The sequence below is a fragment of the Camelus bactrianus genome, chromosome 20, assembly GCF_048773025.1.
Source record: "Camelus bactrianus isolate YW-2024 breed Bactrian camel chromosome 20, ASM4877302v1, whole genome shotgun sequence".
NCBI lineage: Eukaryota > Metazoa > Chordata > Mammalia > Artiodactyla > Camelidae > Camelus > Camelus bactrianus.
The window spans coordinates 19,234,365-19,261,015 of NC_133558.1; the positions used below are offsets into that span (position 1 = coordinate 19,234,365).

A 26,651-nucleotide genomic window follows, 5' to 3' on the forward strand; every position below is an offset into this window, starting at 1 on the left:
TAAAAAATAAACAGAAAAATACAATCCACTTTTTGTTGGAATCCCAGGTTTGGGGGCTTTTGGTATGTTTTACCATTATTTAGGGACTTGAGTGTGCTTATTTTTCTTTTTTTAATATACAACCTTTCATATGAAATACCGAACACACCCAGCTAAAGGAACCGAACTTGCCTCCAACTCCTGTCTCCTGATCTCCCAGTCTTTTCTACCTGCTAAACTGAGGATAAAGCGCAGGACTTGGGGGATGACTTCTAAGCCTGGGCCTCAATCCACTGTGCCCACCCTCTCTGAGGTTGCACCTGGATGGTTCGCTCCCCCAGGGGCCCTGGGGGCAGATGATAGAACCTTTTAGTTTTTGTCTGAGCAGAGACAACAGAGAGAGTGTTCAAGAGATGGTCAGTGAAGGGTATGTTTAAGCAGAATAAATGATACCACCAACAAAAACTAGAAAATAAGGTAAGACAGGGCTTTTATTTTGCATAGGGTTTATAATTCCTTGGGACAATGGAAATCATTTTACAAATTTTACAAATTCTAGGCAGCCATGTGTCAGTGCTTGTTCCTGTCCCAGCATCAGCACCAGGCAGGGGGATTTCGAGCACCAGGCAGGGGTGCTCAGTTTCTTCGTGCCACCCATGGGTACAGCTTCTGCCAGTACCACCTGCTCTCCTCCAGCTCTCTGCCCCAAACCCACACACCTTCTACAAATCCTTAATTGTCCCCCTTCTCTTGCCCCGACCCTCAGATGGCACTTCTTGTCCAGGCCTAGAGCAGCCCCAATGCTTTGGGCTGAAAGTCACAGCTCACCCAATTCACCCCCTGCCTCCACCCGGCTGTCTATCACCCAGCCCAAAGCTTACGATAGTGCTATTTCTGTGCTCCGAACTGGGCTATCTGGGACTCATTCCTTCCCACCATCTCATTCCTTTCACCTCATTTGTCAACCTCAGGTGGTGAGCAACAGATCAGGAAGAAGATTTTCCCTGGGGGTTGAGTGAGGTCCTTGGGCTGTGGCTTATGGCCATGCCTCCCCTGTCCCCTCCCCACCAAGGCCCCGCACTTTCATCTCAGCCGGAAGTGACACCACTAGGACAAGGGAGGCATTGAGTGGTGTCAGGGGTGGGGGTGGCAGCGCATCTGCTCATGAGGACAATGAATGTGACCCTGTGTCTCATACAGATCATCCAGCCAGTTCTCTGTGGTCCCTTCTTCCTAAGATGCTTCTTCCACTCCTTGAATCATTTACCACACTCATTTTTCAGACTCATCTTTTCCTGACTGAACTCCTGCCTCCTCTGAGCTTCCCTAACACCCCTGTCACAGCGCCCATCACACTGTGCTGTCCTTACCTCCTATGTCTCTGCCTTTTCTCATGAGCTCCTTCTCATTCAGGACATTTTTTGTTTTGTTTTGTTTTTTTCATTTCACAAATGGCTACCATACTGCTTGGTTCATAATTAGCACACAATAAATGTTTCTTAAGGATATGAGTAAATGAACCTTAATATTTGGGGGAGAAAACAAGATGAAGAGAGATGAGAGGCCTAGTTTAAGATCATACAATTAGTTGATTACAAGGCTGGGTCTAGACCCCAAGTCTTCCAGCTCCAAATCTAGTATTCCTTCCTCTACACAGCTGCTTCCGCTCCAGGTGGGGATGGTGGTGGGGAGGCCGGGCAGTGGTCTGAGTCCCATCCACTGGGCATTGTGGAAAGGGTTTGATCAGCAGATTGAAGGTCATCCCACCTTGTCCCTTGCCAAAGTCCCGACTCTATCACATCACCTAAAGTGTAATTACTGTTCCAAATCTCCCAGGTGACCCAGTCAGGGTCAAGTCCTTAGGCCCTTTCTCTGAGTCTTGTGTTTTGGGGAGAGTAGCTGACCCTCTCAGGAGCTCAGGGAGAAACTGGACCCTCGGCCCCAGAGCCCAAAGAAGGGATAGACCTTCTGGGTGAAGGAGGCAGTGAAGGTGTAGATGGGCTCTCGAGTGACAGCATTGACAAAGATTACCCAGCCCACCTCATAGTCAATAGACACCCTCACCTGCCGGGGCTGTTCCTCCAGAGCCAGGCGTGTAGGGAAGGAGCTCAGGGCCGAGATGAAGCCCCATGTCAGCCTCAGGGCCCACACCCCCTCCTCTGGCCGCAGCCGAAGCTCCCCCTTCCGCCGGATGTCCTTACTAACCACACCCAGTGTGCAGCTGCCCCCGTGAGCCAAGTCTACACTCACCACCCATGTGTGTCTCCCCCCTGTGAAGCCATCATGGGCCAGGACACAGGTGGCCTGGTCAAAGCGCTGGGGGTTTCCTGGAGAGTTCTGCCATTTGTAGGAGAACCAAGCCTGCTGGTGGTCCTCAGACAGGAGGAGCTTGGGGTGGGAAGTCTGGGGGTCTAGGGAGATGTGAGCTGTGGGGAAGACCAAAAGGGACACAGATGTCAGAAGACATGCTATCACCTTCAAGAAAAACCTAAAAACTCCCCTTGGCACCCCCCCTGTTGGTGTGATTACCAACAACATATATAGCATCTGCAAGGACCAGCAGCACAGATGTCATCTGGGAATGTGCTAGACCCTCAAACTCCACCCCAGACCACCTGAAATAGAATCTGTAGTTTAACAAGATCTGCACGTGATTCCTATCATGCTAGTGCCTGCCTCGGAGGATGCCTACCTACGTTAGTTGTTAGTTCTAGTTGTTAGTTCATTAGTTAGGACATCCATGCGCTCATCTGGTTCTGTGCGATCCCCTGGAAAGCACTTCTACTCGGTGCAAACTGGCTGACTCCCAAAGCTGTGCGTGCCTGCTCTGACCTCCTCCTACTGCTGACACATCATGTCGCGTATCTCGGAAGGCGGAGACATTCTCCCTTGAGTCCAAACTTTATGATCACTCCCTGGGCACTTATGACTCATTTACACAGCCTGTGCTCCCCCGGCAGGCTCTCTGGCTCACCCAGGGGTTATTCCTTCTGCCTCAGTAATACAAAAACTGGCAGAGTCTGAGGACCACTTTTTAACATCAAAAACTTGTGCAGACCCCAGCATATTGTTACTTTGAATATTCATAAATTGGGACCAATTCATAAATTCAGATATGTCTATGAGTTAGAGAGTCTCTTGCAAGAACTCTATGACTTATCAGGGTCTTTGGCTGATAGACTGGGAACAATAGCCTTGAATGGGGTCCAATCTATTCATTCTTTTCCCACCCACAGGCTGTCCTCCTAAATGGCATCTATGAAATTAACACTTGAGTGGGAGGAGTGGGTCCTGACACATCTAAGAATGTGATTCTTAACCCAGATCAAACTTCCCCTCATCCAGGAAGACTTTCCCAATGGAACTTGTCCCATTCCAATTTAATCGTTCTATTCTGTCATCATGTGCAGATCAGAACATGTGCTTCACGCCAGGTGTATGTGTGTGCTTGTCCCTTTTTCATGGTTTTCCCACAAGTCTTACAAAGGCAGTCACATGTGTCACTGCCATGTGTGACATATGTGTGTGTGTACATTTATATATATGATATGCATGTATTTACTATTATCAGTGTCCAGTGTAAAACCCTGTAAAAGTAACTGTCCTTTTCAACTGTAGATTCCTCACTCCCTCCCATCCTGATGTAGGCTGCTTACCTGGCTCATAGTCCAACTCAAAGCAGAATTTTTCTGTAAGGAGGAAATGAAAAAGGATGAGGTTTCATTAGTCTCACAAAACCATCATAGAACACTTTATGAAGAGGAAACTGAGGCCCTGAGAAGAGAAGGGACAAAGAAGGATGGAAGCTGGAACCCTCCAGACCAGTGGTTCTGAACTTGAACTTGCATCAGAGTCCCTGGAGCACTTGCTCAAACACATGTGTTTTTGATTCAGGTGGCCCAGGGTGAGGCCGAGATTTACATTTCTGGCAAGTTCCCAGGGGACTCGGATGCTGCTGGCCAGGAACCCACTTTGAGCCCCGTTTCCCCAGCTCTGAGTAGGCAGGGACCATGTTTGCCTTCAGTGACTTGCACAGGGCCCAGGACATAGTAAATGCTTGAGAAACATCTATTTAATGAACAGCTAAGTGGGTTAATTTCTGTCTCCTTCTGCTTGGAAATAATTTGGAGGAGAGTCAAAGGTCAGCCTTTGATTAGGGTAGTTTCCTTCACTGCCAGACCACTGGGAGTACTTGGCAGGAAGTGGACTTGTGGGGAAAGCTCTTCTAAGGTGACATTTTGGTGGGTGGGTCATTTGGCAATAGGTGGCATCATTCATGTCACGTGGGAGGAAGAGGAGGTGTTGGCAGCGAGCCACCATTCCCGACTCTCATTTCAAGCCATCCACACCCTCTCCTACCACCACTCCCTATTCCCGGAAAAGGGGAACACGGTCTCCACCAGGGCGGTTCAACTCTGAGAACCAGACTGATGACGGCGGCAGGTGGGGTGGGGGGGTGGGGGTGGGGAGAAGAGGAGGGAGGAAGTCAGCTACCATAGGGCAAAGAGAAACACTCTTGCTGGTTATTAGTTAACAAAGTTCATCATCTAAAACTTATCATATATGACGAATGCCCCTGTGGATTTTTAAAATTATTGACAATGACAGATTTTGTTCATCATTATCTTGTATATCGCTTCATGCCAAGTGATTAGCTATAATTATTTTTCAAATCAGTTGAATGTTTTCTGGAAATCTTCACTTTTATTAGCTCTCTTTGTTGTCACAGCAACCTGATAAGCAGATTTGATAAAGATCTGCCAATAAGGAAACCCAGGCACTGAAGGGAGCAAGCTTTGTCAAAGGTCATGCTTATCGGGCCAAAGAGCATGGAAGACTCAGGCTTCAGGCTGTGCTCCGTGGGGTCCTCTTACCCAGAAATATCTTCATCTCCCTCTGCAGCGGCAGGGCCTGCTGGGAGAAGTCCCGAATCCTCTGGCCCAGCTCAGGGGTTATAGCCTCTGGTTTCCGGCACCTTCTGGTTTCACATCTACGGAGCACAGAAATGGCGGGGTCTGGGAATTGCCCTCCTTAGCGATGCCTCCAGACGCAGCTGGTTGCCTTCTCCTAATTAGGCTTGGAGGTGCCGATTCCCAAGGGGAGACATATTTCCTTTAGGATGGACCCCCTCTCCCACTGCCCACTCCTGGGCAGTGCCACACAGGGGTGTGTATCTACAGCTAAACATGGGAATGCATTCGAGTATTTTGTGGGGGGAGGATTAGGTTTGTTTATTTTTTATTTTTTTAAATGGAGGTACTGGGGATTGAAACCAGGACCTCATGCACGCTAAGCACACACTCTGTCACTGAGTTATACCCTCCCCACAGGAATGCATTTGAGTACGTGAAAGTTCACATGTGAATTTTTAATCCTTAACGTGAGACTGTACATTTGTATGGCAATAAGTTGTACATATGGTGCATGTCTGTACGTGTATATATGAAAAGAGAAGAGAAGAACTTACCTTATTAGAGTGCTTCTGATATGCTAGGAGAAAGAGAGACAGAAAGCAGGGATTCAGTTTCCACTTTCTCCCTCCCACCTTCTCATAACTGGAAAAGACAACATACCGCATTCTCAGCCCTGAATAGAAAAAGGACACCAGATCCATGGAGTCATAGCGTTTTACGGTTTACGAGGCTTCAGGGATCTTATACCCTAACCCCTTTATTTTATAAGATCTGGATGGTGAAGTGACCTGCCCCTGACAGTTAGAGGCAAAGGCAAGCCCCACCCCAAGGTCGTCTGCTTCTCAGTCCCAAGTGTGTCCCCCTAAATCATGCTGCATTTCTGATGCCTTGTTGGGGACCACCCCTGTATCTCTCCTCCAGTGCAAGGAAGTGAAATAGACCAGAAAGAACTTTCTGACTGGTGGGTAGCGACACAGAGAACAGTTTGCCTTGGAAACAGCACTTGACATTTGTTCGCATAGTGCTTGATGCATTTCAAAGTGCTGCTTTCACTTGCATTTTATTGTTGGGTCCTCACAAATAAACAAAATATTTGTGAGCTAAATAAACAAACTGTCTTCCCTATTTCATGGATGTTAGGATGAAGAGACCAAAACCAGGGAGCAAAATGACCAGAAGATTCTTGGGGAAGCAAAGGCTCTTAGAATTTGGAACTTCCGGTCCTGTGACCCATCTTCCCCTTGGGAAACAGAGATGTGTGAGTGAAGGAGAGACGGCTTAACGGGTAAAGATGCAATCACAGGTGAGCACGGGTAAGCGGGGGCGGGGCTCAGGTCTCACCGTCAGGAGCTCCCTTGCCGGCCTCTCGTTCTTCTCCTCCAGTTCTGCAATCAGGGTGCTAAACCGGCAGATTTCCCTAGTGACCAGGACATCAAACTCATCCTGTTGCTTCAAGATGTCTCTATCCAGACTCTCCAACTGGGCTAAGAGGATGTTCCGCTGTTCTTCCAGGAACTGGCTCAGATGTGCAAACTCAGATATCACCTTTTGTTTCTTGGTGGCCACCTGAGTCTGAAGGACAGGAGGAGAGGCCAGAAGGAAGTTATTCCTTCTCTTCCTCTGCTTCCTTTTCCTTCTTTTCCCTTAATTCACTCCCATCTCCCTCCTGGCCTATATCCACATCCTCTGGAGTTTGGTGGTAATGTCAGAGCCCCCTTCCCTGGGTGCCCAGAGAGACTTGGAACAATGGTATGGTTTTCTTTCCACTCACCATGCCCCTTCTGGGTGCTCCACTGCCCAGCATCACCTGGGCTCCTGCAGGAGCTTCTAAAAGGGTGAGGCTCACATGAGGTGTCAGGGAGGTGGTGAGGAGACCCTACCTCCTGCCTTTTATGAAGTGCACATTTTGTGCACAGCACTAAGCTGGCATTACAATCCTTAGAGCAATTCGGTGTCATAGTGATGATTTTTAATTTCCACTTCACAAAAAGATAAACTGAGGATAGAGAGTTGTTTGAGGTCATAGAGCTAGTTAACGTCAGAGTCAGGATTCAAACTCAGAATGACTTCAAAGCCCTGAATACTACGTTGCCTCAGTGTCAGAGAGACACTGGACCCTGAGGAAGGGAAGACGACCCGGGGAGGGATGATGACCTACCAGGAGGACTTGTGTCCTTTGATTTTCTCTTGATTGGATTCCTTGAATCTCCTCTCTCTCTCTTCTTAGACACTCGAGACATTTCTGTATTTGTTCCTGGAGAAAAGGAGCATAAAATATTTAAGCTGTAGAGGGGAGGGATAAATTAGGAGCTTCGGATTAGCAGATACAAACTGCTATATATAAAATAAACAACAAGGTCCTACTAGATAGCACAGAGAACTATAGTCAGTATCTTATAGTAAACTATAATGGAAAAGAAAGAATACAGGGAACTGTATTCAATACCTTGTAATAACCTCTAGTGAAAAGGAATATGAAAAAGAATATGTATATATATGTATGAATCACTATGCTGCACACCAGAAGCTAACACAACATTGTCAATCAACTGTATTTCAATAAAAAAGAATATATAAGTATATATATTTCTGAATCACTTTGCTGTATGCTAGAAACTAATACAACATTGTAAATCAACTATACTTCAATTAAAAATTTTAAAAATACTGAAGATGGAAATGATTTGTTAAGAGGTGTCATTTCTGCCCCTGGGGATGGCATGACAAGGGAAGGAGTCACTCTCTTAGCCGAAAAAGCCTGGCCCTTTATTGTCCTTGACAGCTTACTCTCTTTGGTCTTTTCCCTCTTGTCTTGTCCTCCAAGAATTTTGATCAAGGCTATCTCTTTTTATCCTGCTCCATGTTTCCTGACTCCATGTTCCCACCTGAGCCTTCCTGTCTGCAGGCTAAACACCCTAATTTCTTTCTCCTGTAGTGAGTAGTACCTGGGACCTGTTCTGAGCTTGATATGCCCTTCTTTGAAATTATCCCAACTTTCTCACATGTCCCAAAGGGAACACATCCAAACAACACCTCTGGTGAATGGAATAAACTTTCTGGGTGTGATTCTGGAGGGAACAAGAAACTCGTATAATGCAAAAATAATCAATGAATTGTTTTAAAAATTGCTTGCTCTAGAATAGAGTTTGGAACAAGTATACACACATTAATGACCGAGTAGATACATTCCAAATACATTTAGAACTCTCACCAATAAACGTTAATTAACTAATTGACACGTACACATAGACACCCCCCTGTACTAAAAATGCAGCACGTACACAACACACACTCATTTAATGACAAATAAAATTACATACCACATATATTTACCCAACCTGCATATACGTAAACACCAATTTATTCACAAACATGAGTACTCAGTTACACATACGCACTCAAGTATCCAGATCCCCCCCAAATACACTGCATGCCCTGGTAAATGTGCGGACATTAATACTCGCACACACTGTACAGTCATTCCCTCAAGTGCAAGCCCAGACATCCTCAGACACACCTGACTGATCTATGATCCAGACACACACGCTCATGTTTTGGTGACTCATTCCTTCCACATGCATTTATTGAGCTACTATCATGTGTTGGGCACAAGTAAACAACATCAGACATGCTTAAAACATGAGCCCGATCTTCCACCCCTGGGTCTATTCCCTGGCTGATAGAAGCAGGGGGATGGAATTTGGCTTCAGAGTGGCCCAAATAATTCACAACTCCGCTCTGATTCTCTCAGTCCAGTCCAATCCCAGACCCACCCTGGGAACTTCTCAGTGTCCCCTGTCCTACCCTGTAGGGCCCCGCTGCGTCCTCCAGGAAGCGCACGGTGTGGGTGCGATGCTCCGGGGCCTCGCGGCACACCACACACAGCTGCATCTCATCATCCTCGCAGAAGAAGTAGATTTTCTCCCCGTGCTCCTGGCAGACGTCCTCCTCCTCTGAGCCCAGCCTGGACGCCAGCTCCAGACGCTTGATGTTCTCCACCACGCTGGCCAGCTGCCAGTTGGGCCGGAAGCTCCCTGGGCGGAAAGGCCCCTTGCAGAGTGGGCAGCTGGGGGGCTCCTCGGGGTCCGGGCCGGGGATCTCAAGGTAGCGGGTGAGGCAGCAGTGGCAGAAATTGTGGCCACAGTCGATGGTGACCGGCTCCCTCAGGGTCCCTTGGCAGATGGGGCAGTTGACCTCATCGGCCAGGCTGGTCACTGAGGCAGCCGAGGCCATGGTGCTGCTGCGCTCGTGGCCTCTTCAAGGTCACCCTCTCTGCTTGGCTTGGGGTGAAGGGCCAGGAGAACAATGAGGACACACACCACACACTCACACACCCACAAGCACACACCGCCGGTCACAGGGGCATTTTACAAACCCACTGACCCCTTCATGGTTGCACACACGCGCACGCGCACACAAGGGCAAGGCACCCACTTGCATCTCTGGCAGCCAGGGTTCTGCTGCCCCCTCCCAAAGGAACAGACACACACCCTCCAACAGCAGAGTTAGAGAAAGAGCGGGAGGATGGGGTCACAGCATTCCAGAGATGACCTCAGTTACTCCCATGACCTGGGGGTCGCTGCTCCTTCCCGTCCATCCAGAGACACTCGCAGTAGAAGGAAAGTGGTCGTATCTTAACCATCCACAGTTGAAAGGGGCTGTTCTTTGGGGAGCAGGAGGGAGACTGGGTCCCAGTGCAGTGCTGCCACCCCAGCCTCCCTGCAATATGACCAGCTGGCTCCAGGGAGATTGGAGGTATCAGCCAATCCAGGGGAGTGTGGAGACCCAGATAAGGGCGCAGTGCCCTGGGGGGTGGGGAACATGGCACAAGTAACTTCACCAGTGATGCCCCAACCAGCCTGCCAGAGGCTTCCAAAGGGGTTGGAATGTACTCTGTGTGGGGGAGGAGAAAGAAAAATAACAGCTGGCATTTATTTACGATGATGGTATTCCTCACGCTGCTATAAGTAACTTAAACTTATGATCTTATTTATTCCCCCTGTCTGCTCTACAACATCGGTGCTATTAGGATATTAGCTGGGCTCAGCCAGGTTACTCAGCTTGCCCGAAGCACGTAGGGAGGCGGGTGGGAGGCCATCGTTCACCCTCAGATCTGTCTCAGAGCTGTGTTGTCCCAGAGACATACAATGTGAGCCACATGTGCAATTTCAAAATTCCCAGCTGTCATATTTTTAAAAGCAAAAAGTGAAATGAATGAATGTTTAGCCCCAAACAGTATCAACATGGAATCAGCAGAAAACATTCATCATGAGACATTTTACATTCTTTTAAATTTTTTTAAACTTTATGACTTTTATCCACTTGGGTTTTTTTTTTAAGGGGGGTGTAATTAAATTTATTTATTTATATTTATTTATTTTAACAGAGGTACTAGGAATTGAACCCAGGACCTCATGCATGCTAAACAGGCACTCTACCACTGAACTATACCTTCTCCCTAAATTTTTAATTTAATTTAAGTCTTTGAAATCTGGGGTGTATTTTACACATACAGCACATCTCAGTTGGGACCGGCCCCATCTCAAGGCTCAGCAGCCTCGTGTAGATGGAGGCTCTGGTGCTGGACAAGGGCGGCTCCAAGGGCAGTGCCCTTGGGGGCAGAGGGCGTAGGCGGGGTGGAAAGGGAAGGTGTTGTACAATACAGATGGAGTGAAAGGGGAGTGAAACAGCGAGGGGCGCTGATCATCCACTGGGGGAATGGAAAGAGTTTTCCTTGGTTTTATCCACAAATGTAGGTGACAGCTGAAGAACCGTGGCTGTTTGATCATTGTCTTGGCTCGGAGTTTGGGAGGGGCACAGGGCTGGAAGCCAGGAGACTTAGATTGAACCCAGCCTTGTAACTTTCTAGCTCTGTGACTTTGGGGAAGTCCCTTTACCTTTCAGTTTACATTTCCTTCTCTGTAAAAGAAAAGTGATTATTCCTGCCCCAAAGGGTTGTTATCAGATTGGATGTAATAATATGAAAATACTAAGCTTTAGATAAACGTGGTTGAATCTGTTTATCTTTTTGAGTTTTCTAAATAGTATCAACATGAATTAATTGTATTATGATTTCTTGCCTTCTCTCTGCTGCAGTTAAAAACTAAAATTGAACTACAGTGTTACCCAGACTCCAGGAGGGACAGTGGCATGGGGAGGTGGTGGGGGTTAGGAGTTTAGGAGATACCGGCCTGAACTGGTGAGACTAGGAAAGGAGGGCAGAGGAGGGGCCCCAGAGAGCCATCATCACACTTGCAACGTGTGAACAGAGCCCCTGGGACAGAGTCCCCCGGAAGTCAGACACCTCCCACTCCGGCTGAACTTTGCACACCTCAAAGCCAGAAGTTTACGACTCCCACATGCTCAGTCACACAGGAAGCAGTGTCTCCTCCCCAGTTCTCCCCACCCAACTATGGTCAAGGGAGGGATTCCAGGAAACCCCATCTCCCAGTGACCTCATGGCATGCCCTGCTCCCCACCCCAGGGGCCAGAAGGACCAGAAGGAGTAGAGAAGGGGCTGACCCCGCCACTGATGGGAAATGCTGGGTAATTCGAGATGCCCTGGAGTTTGGACTCACTCAGCTGATAAGTGGTGGCTGGGACTCTGGGAAGCACAAGAGGTGGAGCCAGGTGGCTTCTCTGTCCGGTCACTCCCGCCTTCCCCTCGCTCAGCCTCCTGTTCCTTTCCCTCTGTGACTCACGTAAAAGTGAGTCAATTTCAGGGAAAGAGAATTCGTGCAGACTGAGGCAGAGGCCTGCGTGGACGGGCTGGGGAAGTTATCACGATGCCCTCAACACCCTCTCACAAAGGGGCTGCCTGTTCTGACTGCAAAGGGCCCCTGGAGGATGGAGTGACCGCCACCTGTGGACACACCTTCTGCCGTCTGTGCCTCCCCCCGCCCTCCCAGATGGGAGCCCAGCCCTCTGGCAGGGTCCTGCTCTGTCCCCTCTGCGAGGAGAAGGAGCAGACAGAGACCCTCTTGGTCCCCGTGCCTCTGGGCCCTCTGGGGGAGACTTACTGCGAGGAGCACGGTGAGAAGATCTACTTCTTCTGTGAGAATGATGCCGAGTTCCTCTGTGTGTTCTGCCGGGAGGGACCCTCCCACCAGGCCCACACCGTGGGCTTCCTCGATGAGGCCATCCAGCCCTACCGGGTAAGAGGCATGGGGTCAGCTCAGGGCCAGCTGGGGAAGGACTGTGTCCTGTGGTGTAAACAGGGCAAGGATATGAATGAAGGGCCATGGCTTCCACATCAGGGGACCCCAAGAATGTTGGGACACTGGGGAACTCCTAGACAGAGGGGCATGTGGTTCCACTTAGACGTGTGGTCGTTCACAGTCTTAGGGGGAACTTAAGCTCCAGCTGTGAGAGGACACCACGGTGACAGAGCACAGAGAATGGTAGCCATGGCTTCACTCTCTAGGGAAGGAGAGAGAACAGGTTATGGGCAGGGAGGACTTGGTCTCCCGGATCCAGACTGGATATGAGGTTTAGCAAGACCCTGGCCACTTGGGCTTGGAGGGAAGAGAGGGACGAGGAAGGCGTCCCACAGCACCGCTCTTCTTTCGGATAAAGGGAGGTGTGGCAGTAGCCCATCTGGTCCTGGGGACATTATCCACTTCTATCTGCCTCTCAGATCCCTCTCATCACTCAGCCACCAAGTCTGGAAGCGGCTTCCTCAGAAGTACTTCTCAGTCTTTCACTCTGCATTATCCCCACAACCGCCACTGAATCCAGGCTCTCAACATCTGTCACCCAGAGGCTCCAACAAGGTCCCTGTCTCCACTCTCCAATCACCTTCCAATTTGCTGTGAGGCAGCGCTTCCCAAAACACAAAGCTGATCACGTCACTCCCCTGCTCACAGTCCTTCCATGGACCCCTAGGGTCCAAAGGAAGCCCAAGTCTTTAGCAAGGCATTCAAGGCCACTTGCAGTGGGGATCCTGCCTTCCTGTCCAATGTCTTCTCTCAGCCGCCCTCCCCTGGCATCACATATCCAGACAGACTGACCATTAGGTACCTGCTGTTTTCTGAATTAACACTCTTTCCTTTTGGCATGTACTTCCCTCCTGGAAAGCTCTCCTCTCCCCTCACTTTTTTTTTCTTTAACCATTTTACCAGTTGCTAAGTGTACAGTTCAGAGGCATTAAGTACTCTTCTCCTCCTCCTCCTCTCTCTCTCTCTCTTCTTTTAATGGAGGTTCTGGGGATTGAACCCAGGACCTCGCGCATAGGCTGTACCGCGAGCTATACCCTCCACCCGCCTCCTCTCCTTCTCTAAACCAATTGGATATTACCCACTGTAACTGGATTCTGCTCTCTAAAGCCTCCCCTTGTCCCTGCAGGCAGAACTGCCCCCTCCGCTGTGCTCCCAGCTCACTACCCGCACACCTTGATTACTGCGTTTGTCTGCATTTTTATCACTTGTGAAATACTCCTTCCCTAGGTGGTGGTCTGTTAGGGACAAGAACTGGGCCTTTTTCACCTTTGAATTCTTCAGCACTTGACAGTGTGCCTAGAACAGGGCAGACAATTAACATCTGTGAGTTGAACGATGAATTAAGCCACCTCTGTCTGCCCATTCTTCGCTCCACAGGATCGTCTCAGGAGCCGGCTGGAAGCCCTGAGTGTGGAGAGAGATGAGATTGAAGCCATGAAGAGTCGGGAAGATCAGAAGCTCCAAATGCTCCTGGTAAAGGCCATGTCCTTGGCCACCTCTCCTTTCAGGGTTTTCTTTTCTATTTGTTTATTTTCAACTGTTCAGTTTCTATTGTTTTCCAAATATGCTTTTTCAGTTCTTTTTTTTTTTCTCTTTTAAAATAAATTTTATTTTCTATTTTCCCATTGTCTTTAATTAACCCTTTTAAATGTATTTCTTTGTGTGTGTGGGGGGGTAATTATTAAAACAAATAATTACTTATTTTAACGGAAGTATTGAGGATTGAACCCAGGACCTTGTGCATGCTAAGCATGTGCTCTACCACTGAGCTCTACCCTTCCCCCAGTAAGTATATTTCTAATATCTGAAGTTTATGTGATGTTTAAATTCTTCTGACCCTTCATTCCAGTAGCTTATTTTCTTGGGAGCTTTCCTTGTGGTTCCCACATTTGGGGATCCCACATTTGGAATGGCTCAAATCAGCACTTTTCTTTGTTCATTCCAAGGGGGCAGAGTGGACAAGACACACAGGTATGAGGTCCCTGTGATCAGCCAGTACCTGGAAGAGGCATTGGCTTCTTGGTTTGATCACTCCTCTGGACACTTCTGATTTACTTCTGATACTGAAGTTCCCAAAATTTCCCATCAGCTCTGTCTGGCATTTTAAGGATTCTTGTAACTTTGGAGAATTTTTTGTTGTCTGCATTAAATGACTTCAGCAGGCTAGATATAATTTTGTTCTCAAACATCAAATATCCACCTAGCATCCATGAGTGAAATAGTTCACTGAGACATCTGTGGCAGAACAGTGTCTCGTAAGAAATTCTGATTTTCTTGGTTTAGAAGACCACCCCCCAATATCATATGATAACATTATTTGTAAGTGTAATTATTTTCTTAATACTTGAAAGTGTTTTTATGTTTTGCACAAGTTTCTGAAGTGGTAATCCTCCACTTAAATAAATAACACATGTGCATGGCCAGAATTACTGTTTTTTCTTTTTTTTAAGGGTGCGTTTTCTCTCCCACCCCAGCTTTATTAAGATATAATTGAAGAATTAAAAATGCATATGCTTAAGGTGTGGAACAAGATGTTTTGACATAGATATGTGTGTGTGTGTGTGTGTGTGTGTGTGTGTGTGTGTGTGTGTGTGTGTGTATACTTATAAAATTTAGGTAGTTAGAGTAGAAATAGGTGAATTTAGGTCTTTTGTCTCCAGTCTCTTTTTAGCACTTCTTTCACTCTGTAAAAGTAATCTCAGTTTGGGTTTTCTATTTTATCCAGTAGCTATTCAAAATGATCTTAAGTTCACTTTTCACGTGGTGAGGTAGTCCTGGTTGATTTTACATTAACTGAAGGTTTTTACTGTCATTTCCCAGGGCTGAGAAAATATGACCTGTAGGATTCTGCTGTCAGATTTCATTAAGTTAATGATACCATTTTTAGGTCTAACATCTTGTAATCTTAAATAATATTCTCTGGAACTTGAAAATTACGTCCAACCTCTGTGCTCAAAAATGTTTCTCATTAGTCTACCTGACTAACTAGTCAACCTTTAGAATAAAGTTACTGAGTACTCTTTACATTTCCGTTTTTAAAATTCACTATATTGAAACAAAAACAGTTCACCCATTTCTCCCAGTTGGAAATCCCCATTTAGGGATTTTTCTTAACAGACTCTGGAGGAGCTTGTTGTCTGCTATTTGTTGCCAGGCTGCGAACAGGCAGACTGTTCCTCCTCACCCCCTGCCTGTGCAGAAGGGTATGTGGGGTCAAGGTTGTGGAATCTTAGAACATCAGAGCTGGGAGTGGTTCTGCCATCTTCTAATCCAACATCTATCTTGCCAGCCATTATTTTTCTGAGCAGAAAACTGATGTCCAGAAAAGTGATGCTCCCAAGGCTACACAGCAAAGCCCAAGTTCATGATGAAATGGCTAGAACCTGGGTCTCTTGACCTTTAGTCCATTGCTCTTCCCATTACAGTCTGTCTGCCTGAAAGCCTTGACTTCAGATAGGAAGCATGGGGCCAGATAATGTATATTAGTGTCTGCAATCTATACTGCCCGCCAGGTTGACCCCGAGGACTGTAGGCCAATGGTGTGCTTATGCCTGGTTCCCTCCCATCGCTTTCTTTATGCTACAAAGTTATGCAGGGGGAAATCCACAGTGTGCGAATTTCTGGTACCTTGACCAAGGAAACAGAGTTTTGGGACAAGATCTCTCCAGCATCCATCACTTCCCAACAAAATATGCCCCATAGATGGTGACCTCAGTGGCTAAGACCAATGCCACACCATTCTCTTCTGATAAGTTGTGCTCTAATCGCAGCTTCCTTTTGCTCCAGTTGCTCTCTAAGGAATCATCTCCACCCGACTCTAGGGATGATATGGGAGGGTTAGGATGGTATTGTAGATGTGAAAGAATGTTTGAGAAGTTCAACGTAGCTCTGAGAGTATAATGTGCATTATTAATAGAATCTCTAAAAATCTTTGCCGTCATCATTGCTAAGTCTGTCCTGACACGTATACTTTTACTACGGCATTTTTGGGAGAATGAATCTTGGGACTAGTTACTTCCTATCCCTTTTAATCAATAGCAAGTATATAGATGATCCTCCTGGAACCCAGCTCTGTGAGCTTCTCCCTGACCACATCTGTCTCTCTGCCCCTTGCAGACTCAGATTGAAAGCAAGAAGCAGCAGGTGGAAGGAGCTTTTGAGAGGTTGCAGCAGGAGCTGGGGGAACAGCAGCGTCTCTTGCTGGCCAGGCTGACGGAGCTGGAGCGGCAGATCTGGAAGGAGAGGGACAAGTATATCTCAAAGCTCTCCGAGGAAGTCACCCGGCTTGGAGCCCAGGTCAAGGAGCTGGAGGAGAAGTGTCAGCAGCCAGCAAGTGAGCTTCTACAAGTGAGAGACACCCCACCACCCCGTGGGATAGGAGAGGGATTCCACAGCAAGGGGACACCATGCTGGGGGCTGGAAGATGTTGAGAGAGACCGGAAGGGGAAGCGGAGATTATTTCTAATGGGAGGGACTGATGGTTATTGGGTTCCTTTGGCCCAGAGAGGTTATGGAGATGCAGTCCCAGAAAGCTGGATGACTTCTTGCCCACGTCACGCACTACGGTCATGCCAAGGGCTTTGGAATCAGATGATCTTGGGCCTGAGTATTGGCTCTTCCAGTTGTGTGACCCTGGAAAATCTCATAACCTCTCTAAACATGGGGCTAATAATAGCATCTCCCTCATGGGGCTGTTGCAGATTATAAAAAAACAATCCATGCAAAATGCTTAACATGGTCCCAGGCTCACAGAAAGAACTCAGTAAATGGTGCCTGTTGTGATTAGCATTATATTATCCTGTTTCACATCAGGCCTGGCTGATAACTCAAGGCCTGGTCCCTGCTCTCCACCATCTCCTAATTGTTGGAAGCAGAAGACACTCCTAGGATAAGGCTGAGACAGACAAACCAGTTCAAATGAACTGACTACACAGTCCCACATTAGTAAGGAAGCATAATGTAAATGGATGGTCTGATGAGTAGGTAATTAAAAAGATCAGCTCTCTGGAGGAGGAATTTGGGGCTGATATGTTAAGAAAGAAAGAATTACAGAATCCCTGGTGGGAAGGATGTGTGGAAACTAAGCGTATCTTTTTCTCTTGTAGGATGTCAGAGTCAACCAGAGCAGGTAGGGCCCACTCTCCAGTCCCACCTGCTTTATACTTGACATTGAGACTGAAGGGGGAGGGCACTCACTGACTCACCCAGCCTCCGCAGATGGCTACACAGAAAAGCAAAAGCATACTCAGTGACAGACACACTTTGTCATTCACTCATGCATAGACAGCCCTGATTTACTAAGGTTCGTATTCTAAAGATTCTTTTTTAAATTGATTGTTTGGTATTGGGGACACAATCTTCCCCTTAGAAGTGAAAGTTATAAATAATGATTATGTTTTTAGGCTGAACCAGGAATATCTATTTAATTTTTGAAATTATTAGTCCTAGAGTCAGTATTTAACTTCATTTAAAATGTCATTCTAGGGGGGAGGGTAATAGCTCAATGACAGAGCATGTGCTTAGCATGCATGAGGTCCTGGGTTCAATTCCCAGGACCTCCACATAAAAAAAAAAAAAAGCCATTCTAAGTAGAAATATTTTGTAGAGAATATGATAAGCACAAAACTTGGGAAGACCAGTATGTTTTTTGAATCATCTTTCCCATTCAACTTTCCCATTTCTTCAGAATTTCAAATGCTACTACTATAACAGGACAGTCACCAGGAGCTGGGAGGCCTTGCAAGTAGGGGCTCCTTTCCTTTCAAACATCAGCAGTCCACCCCGGGCTGAGCAGAGACACAACTAGGGAAAAGCTGTCATGTAATGGGTAGGGCGCTGAACCAGGTGTCCATGAATCAGGAAGTTCTCTAAACATACTTTCAGAGAATGTCAGAGATTTAGATCTAAGTGGGCCTCTGGAGGTCTTCTTGTCCAATGAAGAAGCTGAAGCCTAGAGGGGAAGTGCTTGTTCAAGGTCACACAAAAACTGACAGGCAAGCACTGAGCTGGAACCAGAACTGAGGGCTTTTTCACTGCAGTATATGTTTTCTTTCACCTACTTTTTTCATCTCCCCTAACCTCCAGCCCCTTTCCTTTCGTAATGAACAGCGCAGATTAGACTGGTTAAGGCTGTTTTTCAAATGGTACTGTACTGCCCTCTAGAGGTTCATGGGGTAATGATCTCCTCCCTTTTGGTCTCCACATGCCCAAATGTTCTGTGGTTACCATTAGTTCCTCCTAGGTCTAACGTCAATGCCTCTTGCTTTAGCAGCTAAACATTTCCAGCAAAGGTAAAGAGATGATACTCAATCTCATTATTCATCACAGATGTCAAGATTCCTTAGTCTGACTTAACCTCACTCTGTCTGGATGACCCAAACATCGTTTTTGAAGTTAAAACCTGACTGGTTCCCAACTTACCTGCAGATGTGAAATGAAAACTTTTGTGAGTCCAGAGGCCATTTCTCCTGACCTTGTCAAAAAGATCCGTGATCTCCACAGGAAAATACTCACCCTCCCAGAGATGATGAGGGCGTTCTCAGGTAAGGGGAAAGGAGCAGCAGCTTTCCCCATTCTCATCAGTTGCCTTTCTGCCTTCCATCCATCTCCATCTTTCCCCACCTTCCAAACCTGGCTGAAGACGTCTTCCATCCCTGAAGCCTTCCTTTAGTGATCCCACTCTGCCCAGAGGGACCATTCCCTAGAGTGTCTCCTCCTTTTCCCAAGGACGGGCACTGCGCTGAGTCCAGGAAGGTGAGGACTGTGTTTCTTTCATAGCAGAAGCTGAGCCTTCTCTTGTCCTCACATTGCTCCCAGGACACAAGGCCTTTCAGGGCACCTGTAAGAAATAAAAAGTCACAGATCTTTCTATTTTTGCTTCCCTCAGAAAACTTGGTGCATCATCTGGAAACATATTCAGGTAAGTGCCTGGGGGTTTGTGAAGCCATTCATCCATTCAATCCAAGGCAGCAAACAGCAATTAAATATATGAATGCTGGAGCCTGATTGCTTGGGTTCTCTGTTCTCACTTTTGCTAGTTATGAAACATTGGGCAAATCATAAAGTCCTATAGTTTCTTTATCTATAAAATGGAAAATATAATAGTACCCACCCCATAAATAGCTGAAAGTAAATGAATTATTATATGCAAAAAGCTCAGTATAGTACCTGGCACATAATAAGTGTTCAGTTAATGTTAGTGACTTGTATAAACCTAATTACCCCCCCCAATTAAAAAAATGTTAGTTACTTGTGTAGATATTATTTATTTATTCAAAAATATTTATCAGGTCCTTGTTTTTTGCCCAGCATTGTGCTAGACTTTTTTCAAATTGAAGTATAGTTGGTTTAAGTGCTAAACTTTTTATTAACTTGGGCAAATCTTGTACAATTTTAGAAGACAGCATTTCCTTTTAAATTGGTGCTTAATTTAGAAACTATTTTCAGAAGCATCACCTCATTCTGCTTCTGAAAATTAATGTACAGAAAACTCACCTGGAAGGGGTGGGGGAAGGATCTTGTTAAAATGCAGATTCTGATTTAGTAGGTCTGGGATGGGGCCCAAGATTCTGCATTTCTAACAAGCTCCCAGGCAAAGTGGATGCCACTGGTCCGTGGACTGCCCTTTAAGAAGCAAAGCGTTTCAGCACAGCACCACTTGCGGGTCAGATAGAAGAGCTATCATCCTCCGTTGTGCTGGAACAAAAGGGGAAACTGAGGTTCTGAGAAGCTGAGCCAACGACAGGCTGCACAGGGCGGGTGCGCTTTCTGCCTCCCATACACAGCACACGTGCTCTAGGAGTATACCTGGTGCCTCCAGCTCTGTTGATGTCCATGCCTTCCTCCCTCTAGGGGTTGTCACACTGGACCCTCAGACCGCCAGCCGGAGGCTGGTCCTCTCCGAGGACAGGAAGTCAGTGAGATACACCCGGCAGAAGCAGAACCTGCCAGACAGCCCTCTGCGCTTCGAGGGTCTCCCGGTGGTGCTGGGCTCCCCCGGTTTCTCCTCCGGGCGCCACCGCTGGCAGGTGGAGGTGCAGCTGGGAGCCGGCGGCGGCTGCACGGTGGGCGTGGTCGGGGAGGAGGTGAGGAGGAAGGGGGAGCAGGGCCTGAGCGCGGAGGAGGGCGTCTGGGCCGTGATCCTCTCGCACCAGCAGTGCTGGGCCAGCACCAGCCCGGGCACCGACCTGCCACTGAGCGAGGTTCCGAGCCGCGTGGGCGTCGCCCTGGACTACGAGGCGGGGCGCGTGACCCTGCTCAACGCCGAGACCCGGGCGCCCATCTTCACCTTCACCGCCTCCTTCTCCGGCCAAGTCTTCCCTTTCTTCGCTGTCTGGAAAAAAGGTTCCTGCCTTACGTTGAAAAGCTGAGTTGGAGCGGCCAAAGGGCGGTGTAGCGGAGAAAGCAGACCCCTGGGATCCAGCTCCAACCTCCGGGGCAAGTCGTTGTGCCCAAGACGGCAGGAGGATCCGGGATCTCAGGGCCCCTACAGCTTTGTAATTTTTTCACTTTATTTATCTTATGTCTTTCAACTCCCTGACGTTCCTGGTCCCCCCACCCAACCCCCCGCCCCAACCGCTAACGCTCCTGCTTTATGTGCGTGATGAGTGTAGAACCAGAGGTGGGCGAGGCTGCGCCTAGACCAGCAAAGCTGGGGAGCGGGGTGGGAGTGGGGGGGTTGAGAAAAAAAGACTAAAAAAATTTTAAGCTTCTAAGGAACTGTCATGGGAAAAACAGAGCTTTGTGGATCTTGCCCTAATTTATTCAGTTGACTGTTTTTACTTGGGCATATACATGGAGATGCTTTGGCCTTATGGCTTCTTCATCCAGCCCTGTGGAGACGCAGGTCCTCTTCCATTCTGACACCTTCAGGTCTTTTTTCCATAGAGAATATCCTAATAAAGTGTGCGACCCACCCACGCTCCTGCATTTCATGTGTCTAATCAGTGTTGATGGGGCTGAAGGAAAGGCTTTAAAGTCAGTGGAATCTCTGTGACCAAGACACATCCTGCCCCTTCTTTTACTCAGGACTTGCCTGATGGCAGTAGGGCCAGACCTCATTGTCCAACAAAACAAGGCTTGTGTTCAGTTCTAACTAGCCTCTTAGATATTCATTATTATTACTGCTGTTATTATTGGACACAGAAACAGACCACACATTAAAATAACTTTACGAAGCTAAGTATGAATTTCTGTAACGATGATGATTTCCACACCACTACCACCACCCTTTCTGATTCTTGCTCTCTCTCCTCTCAAGTTTAACACTCACATTCCCACTGTCCCACCCAACCCCCGAAAAGATCTACCTTCATCCTCAATCAGGTTCCCTCTAGTATAAGTCTATAAGTATACCTTTTATATCGTATGAGCCTTGCTCAAGTGTGGGGTCAGATGTTTTAAAGACACTCTAAGTGCCTGTGCTATATGTGAATTTCATTACAAGACTGTAATATGATTCACTGGGATTGTGAATCATTACCCCTAATTTACCTGAGCAAATAGAAGTCCTTGATGTAAAAGAAGCCAGAGTTTTGGGGTTTCTTCTGTCCTCCTGAGTGACAAGCAGAATGCATTGCCTAATATTTATTATAAAAGTGGTATATACTGCTGGTTAAAAAAGGATTCAAACATTTGCACAGAGTGTAAGTGAAAAGTCCCTCTCTCCACCTCACTTCCTCTTACCATATTCTATAGGTAAACACCAGTATCACAGTTTGTATAACCTGCCAGTTTTGTAGACAAGTACATTTAGCTTTTTTTTTTTACCCAAATGAGATTATACCATAAGTACTCCTTGCAATCCACCTCCAGAGAAAAACTATATACAACACATGCCTTACTGTAACACTTGTCAAACATTACCGAAGTCAAAAGTTATTTTGCAAAAATACACATCTTCTTTTGAATCTTATAACAAACCTGTGAAATACAGAGATCTCATTTTGTTTTTCTCGCTCTGTGGTTGAGAAAACTAGCACACAGTTAAAGGAACTTGTCTAACAGGTTTCACAGCTGGTCTTCATAATCTGCAGGAAGTGGAATCCGCAGATCCTGGTCCTCGTGCCTCAGTCTGGTGACATTTCAACCACGCTCAGACTTTCCGAACAGACGGCTCATGATGGGGCTTTGTTTCATTTCCTCTGCCCTGAACCAGTGTTTTAGACAGGCAGGGCTTTTTTGGGCTTTCTTTGTATGAAATAGAAAAAAATAAATGAACAACCAACACTATTTCCAAGCTTCTGGTGCTTTTCATTTTAGGGTGGTCTGGGAAATGTAGGGCTGTGGATACACACAAGTGGAGGCTCTGGGCCAGAATTAAATGCTTTATTGCCCTGCATAAAGAAAAGAGAATTTAGGAGTCTAAGGAGAATGTTTAGGGGTAGCCAATACCCCCAGATGAGGACCGGGAGCTGCCTGGAGGGAAAGAGGAGGAAATTAATCCATTCAGTAGCCCGCTGGAGAGTTTGAGGATATCTGTGTTGCGGTGTCTGTGATGTAAAACCATCCTTTATCTCTGCTTACAGGATCCTTGTGGATTTTTTGGTAGAGAGCCTTTATCTAGTTATCAAGTTAAAGAGTGTTTTTCTGTTTCTAGTTTTCTTAGTTTTTCAAATAATACCTAAGATTTCAGATTTATCAAATACAATTTTTCATGTTTCAAGATAGTCATTGTGATTTTTCTCTATTTGTCTATGGAGGTGGTGACTGCTTTGTCAGATCTTCTGATGTTACATTACTATTGCCTTTCTGAGACAAACTCTACATGATAAAGTATCATTTCTTAATAGTTCACAGCTGGAATGTTGCATAATTACACATAGGTTCTTTAACTTACCTAGGACATTCTCAGCTTTGCTGCCACTGTCTACCTCAGTGCTTCTCAAACTTTAGGGTTTAAAAGTCATCTGAGAGTCTTGTGAAAAGTCACATTCTGACTCAGAAGGAGTAGGGAGGAAGCTAAGAGTTTGCATCTCTTAAAAGCTCTAGGGTGACGCTCGAGCAGCTGACCCTGGACCACACTGGAGTAAGACTCTATCCCACTCCTCTGCATCTCACCCTTCAGGTCCTACTGTAGCTATTCAAACTCCAAACTCCTGAGAAAGACTTCTGATTGGCTCAATACTGGTTTTTGTGCCAGACTGAAATCACTAGCTAGTATGTTTGGATGACCCTACATAAGATAGCCATCTCAGGGCCAATCATTGTGGCCAAGGTACAGTTCACAGCCCTTTGACTTTGTTATAAAAATAGTTTAAACTCCATCTCTGCTGGAAGCAAGTTTACTTAATGTCTCTGAATCTTTAAGTCATGTGAAAAAGAGATTAAAATACCTATTCTATAGGATTGTTATGATAAATGTATTCACACATGTAATACGGTTCTGGAATCCAATTCCAATGTGGGGCAGCGGTGCGGGTGGGGTTTCCTCACATCACCAACAATTCTCTGGACACCAGCTGGGTGTCCTACCACCCAACTCAATTCTAACACTATCTACCTGGAGATAGCATCAGATTCCACAGGTTAAGGACTCAGCCCCACAAGACCACCCTCCACTTCAGATGCCAGTCACAAGGCCAGGTTGTTACCTGTACTTCTGTACATGTGACATGTAATGAATGGCCCAACACATAATGGGCCTGGTACAGTGCTTGGCATTCAGTAAGCAATTAATGTTGGCCGTGGAGTTGGGGCAAACTCCCTTAGAATGAGATTCTGGACGTGTCTCATTGATAGTGATTGATGTATCAGATGACTTGTCTGCAGAGTCAGAATTATACTGTGTAAACCACTTAAATGTGCACCAAAAAGAATCAATTTAGAAGCAAGAAAATCTTTACTTATCCATTCTTTTTCTCATGTGTGATGGAGAAGTCTGTGGTCAAAGTTGAAAACTTGGGGTAAGTCCAGTCCAGCACTAGCAGAATCAGAACCACAGATACTCAGAACCATGGGTGAAGGAAGGAGTGGGGCCAGGGTTGGCCTCTGGTCATGGCCAACTGTCCTGCATCTCTAGGGCTGGATGTCCCCTGAATTCAAAAAGAAGTGCAGTTTCGTTGCCTGGGGGTTAGAGTAGGGTATTGTTAAAAATGTATTCTAATCCACAGAACAAAAAAATTAAAGATAAAGAGGACTGCTGTGTAGATTATCTTTAATTTGGAACTATGGGGTTATTACTTACGAATATTATCTTTGTAAATTCTCTCCTTCCTACCCCCATTAGAAAGAAGACACAAGAGCTAATTATCCTCATGATAACAATAAAGCCATTGCCACCAGGATCATTCCCTCACAGCAGTCTCTTTGTCTAGGGACCCCGAGACTGGGTGAGTGGCCCTAAGAACTATGCAGAAGTAACAGTGAATACAAATAAGTCTAGGCGCCCAGCCCTGGGGATGTGAAGGCCTCCTGTTCTGGTCTTGGCTCAGCCAATGACTGACCTTGGGAAAATCATCCCATTTGCCAGGGCCTAAAGCGTGATGGAGTGAGTCCCTTCTAATTCTGAGACCTTATGACTTAATTCCCATCCTCAGGGCGCTGGCCATCTAAGGGAGTGAAGAGTGAGTGCTGCTTCTACCCTCTGAGCATCACCTTGTTTCTCACAGGAATGGGGGCCAATGTCAGATATATTCTTCTAGTCTCTTGGGAGAGCAATGACCTCATACCTTTGTGCTCAGTGAAAACCATGGGCTTTAGAAACGAGAAGACCCTGATTCATATCCTGACTCACGTCTTACTTGTGTGACTTAAAGAGGTTTACTTAATCCCCCAGAGCTTCTAGACTCCTGGTCTGAACACTGGGAACAAGAAGCCACCTTAGAATTGTTATCAGGGACACGAGAAAACACGCACGAAAGTGCGGGGCACATTGCCTGCTGCAGTGTAAGCACCAATGATGATGCTGCCGAGGGTAACTGTGACCTAAAATCTTGGAGCTGGGAAGAATCTCAGAGGATAATCGGACCCAGGATTTTATCTTTAGGCAGAATCTAAGGACGTCCATTTTACAAATAGGCAACTAAAATATAGAAAATTTATGTAATGAGAAAATTGTATTTCCTCTGATAAATGAGACCTGGGGGAAAAGACCATTTTTCCCCCAAGATCAAGGGCTATCGGGAGCTATGTGCTCCTCGAAGGCCTCATTCTCTCCTACTAGAGTGTGTGTCAGGATCGCATCACCTTCCTTGTTGTGCTGTCTTCTTGGGCAAATTCACAGAGGCACAGCAGATTAGCTGTGGGAATTTTTGAAATTTTCATCTTGAATGAAGTTTACAGCTGATGAGTGTAACTCACCCGAGCTTCACCATACTGTAAGCTATCATGTTAAAAACAGTAACATTTCTGCCGTGGCACTGTGAGTTTAGCGGATGGTTAGAACTTTTTCTTTTTTTTCAGTTTCACAAGAAAACAGTTGAGGACACTGACATGCTGACACTGACAAGGAATTTTATTTTTACTCTTTCAATCCCGAGCGGCTGTGAGTTGAGGCCACAGTGGCTAGAGTGTGACACCTCCTCTGCTCCAGACTCAGGCCCCAGGGAACAGGTTCCACATCTCTGAAAGGCCAGCAGATGAAACCTTAGACCAGTAACAGGCAGGGAGTCACAACTGAGACTGGCATACAGCCCGGTCCCCGTGAGGACTGCACACTCTGAGAAAGGGTAAGTTGGAGGAAAACCACCCAGTGGTGCAGGAGACAGGAGGGGAGCCTTTCCTGGGAACCGTTCTGAGAAACAGAACACCTGGCCTAGTGTATGGTTAGTGTTTTGGTTTGTAGGGTAGGAACCCCCGAGCCAAAAAACAAACATAAAATGCTATCGGACTGGTGTTATATCTGGGTTCCCTGCTAGAAGCACTGAATAGAATGCCCTCAAAAAGCCTTGCTGAAGATGAGCACAAAATAAGATATTAAAAACACAAAAATGACCCCCTTCCACATCGTTAAGACACAAACTGGTGGCGCACAACCCCAAGAACTTCAGCTCTAAAACTGTAACAAGCACTGTAGGTCTACTTGACCATATGTGCAGGTGTAGTTCATAAAAAACCTAAAATATGAATATACAAATAACAGAAAAATATAAAAAATTCAAAATAATCTGTTGAACAAATCTTGCCAGCAACCTTCTATACTAAGATGGCACTGTAAAATACACATTTTAATTATCTTCAAGGGTCTTGTATGCTGACACTTTATCTTCTACAGTTTATTTTGAGAGCATGACACTTATAAAACTCACTAAAGCAACAATGACTTGGAAGCGTTAATATTTTGGCCAAATGGAAATATTGCCTATTTAATAACTATTAGCTTTTTATTAAACAATAATCACCTTTAAAAGTTTCAGAAATCTCCCATCATTGTATAAAAACTCTTTCCAAGAAAGGGTAGAAGGCATTTTGAGAATTACAAAATTATTTCATAAAGACTAGTAGTATATAATTTTAGCGGGCAATTCGTACCAATCAAAAAATTTTAAATTTCAAGAATATGCAAGGAATTATTGTCTCTCAGGATTCCAATGGGAGTTAAGAG

The 26,651-nt window shown here is 46.2% G+C and overlaps 2 protein-coding genes across 4 annotated transcripts; one reads left to right on the forward strand and one right to left on the reverse strand.

The window, feature by feature from the left end:
• Positions 1-452: 452 nt before the first annotated feature.
• Positions 453-18,772, reverse strand: LOC105084055 (tripartite motif-containing protein 10). Of its 3 annotated transcripts, none has more exons than XM_074348311.1 (10): positions 18,623-18,772; positions 13,376-13,513; positions 11,912-12,039; positions 8,697-9,785; positions 7,051-7,146; positions 6,234-6,464; positions 5,447-5,469; positions 4,854-4,969; positions 3,636-3,668; positions 453-2,405 (listed from the first exon to the last, which is right to left on the reverse strand). In XM_074348311.1, the coding sequence occupies exons 4-10, from the start codon at positions 9,123-9,125 to the stop codon at positions 1,888-1,890; spliced, it is 1,446 nt and encodes a 481-aa protein (XP_074204412.1). In that variant the 5' UTR covers positions 9,126-9,785; positions 11,912-12,039; positions 13,376-13,513; positions 18,623-18,772; the 3' UTR covers positions 453-1,887. The 3 variants fall into 3 exon arrangements, with proteins under 3 accessions (XP_074204412.1, XP_010972389.3, XP_074204413.1); XM_010974087.3 differs by having other exon boundaries at positions 18,530-18,665; XM_074348312.1 differs by lacking the exons at positions 11,912-12,039; positions 13,376-13,513; positions 18,623-18,772 and adding an exon at positions 11,471-11,706.
• TRIM15 (tripartite motif containing 15) lies at positions 11,183-21,023 on the forward strand. Its single transcript, XM_010974086.3, has 7 exons — positions 11,183-12,046; positions 13,487-13,582; positions 16,226-16,456; positions 17,215-17,237; positions 18,536-18,651; positions 18,996-19,028; positions 19,961-21,023. The coding sequence occupies exons 1-7, from the start codon at positions 11,678-11,680 to the stop codon at positions 20,476-20,478; spliced, it is 1,386 nt and encodes a 461-aa protein (XP_010972388.2). The 5' UTR covers positions 11,183-11,677; the 3' UTR covers positions 20,479-21,023.
• The last annotated feature ends 5,628 nt before the right edge of the window (positions 21,024-26,651 follow it).

What these genes read in the sequence shown, in the direction of transcription:
- LOC105084055 (XM_074348311.1), bottom strand. Translation starts at nt 9,125, where the DNA reads ATGGCCTCGGCTGCCTCAGTGACCAGCCTGGCCGATGAGGTCAACTGC. An exon ending in ACGCAGCGGGGCCCTACAGG is followed by an intron (nt 7,147 to 8,696) that starts GTAGGACAGGGG and finishes CCTTTTCTCCAG; the next exon opens with GAACAAATACAGAAATGTCT. An exon ending in TGAGTTGGACTATGAGCCAG is followed by an intron (nt 2,406 to 3,635) that starts GTAAGCAGCCTA and finishes TCTTCCCCACAG; the next exon opens with CTCACATCTCCCTAGACCCC.
- TRIM15 (XM_010974086.3), top strand. Translation starts at nt 11,678, where the DNA reads ATGCCCTCAACACCCTCTCACAAAGGGGCTGCCTGTTCTGACTGCAAA. An exon ending in AGGCCATCCAGCCCTACCGG is followed by an intron (nt 12,047 to 13,486) that starts GTAAGAGGCATG and finishes TTCGCTCCACAG; the next exon opens with GATCGTCTCAGGAGCCGGCT. An exon ending in AGAAGCTCCAAATGCTCCTG is followed by an intron (nt 13,583 to 16,225) that starts GTAAAGGCCATG and finishes TGCCCCTTGCAG; the next exon opens with ACTCAGATTGAAAGCAAGAA.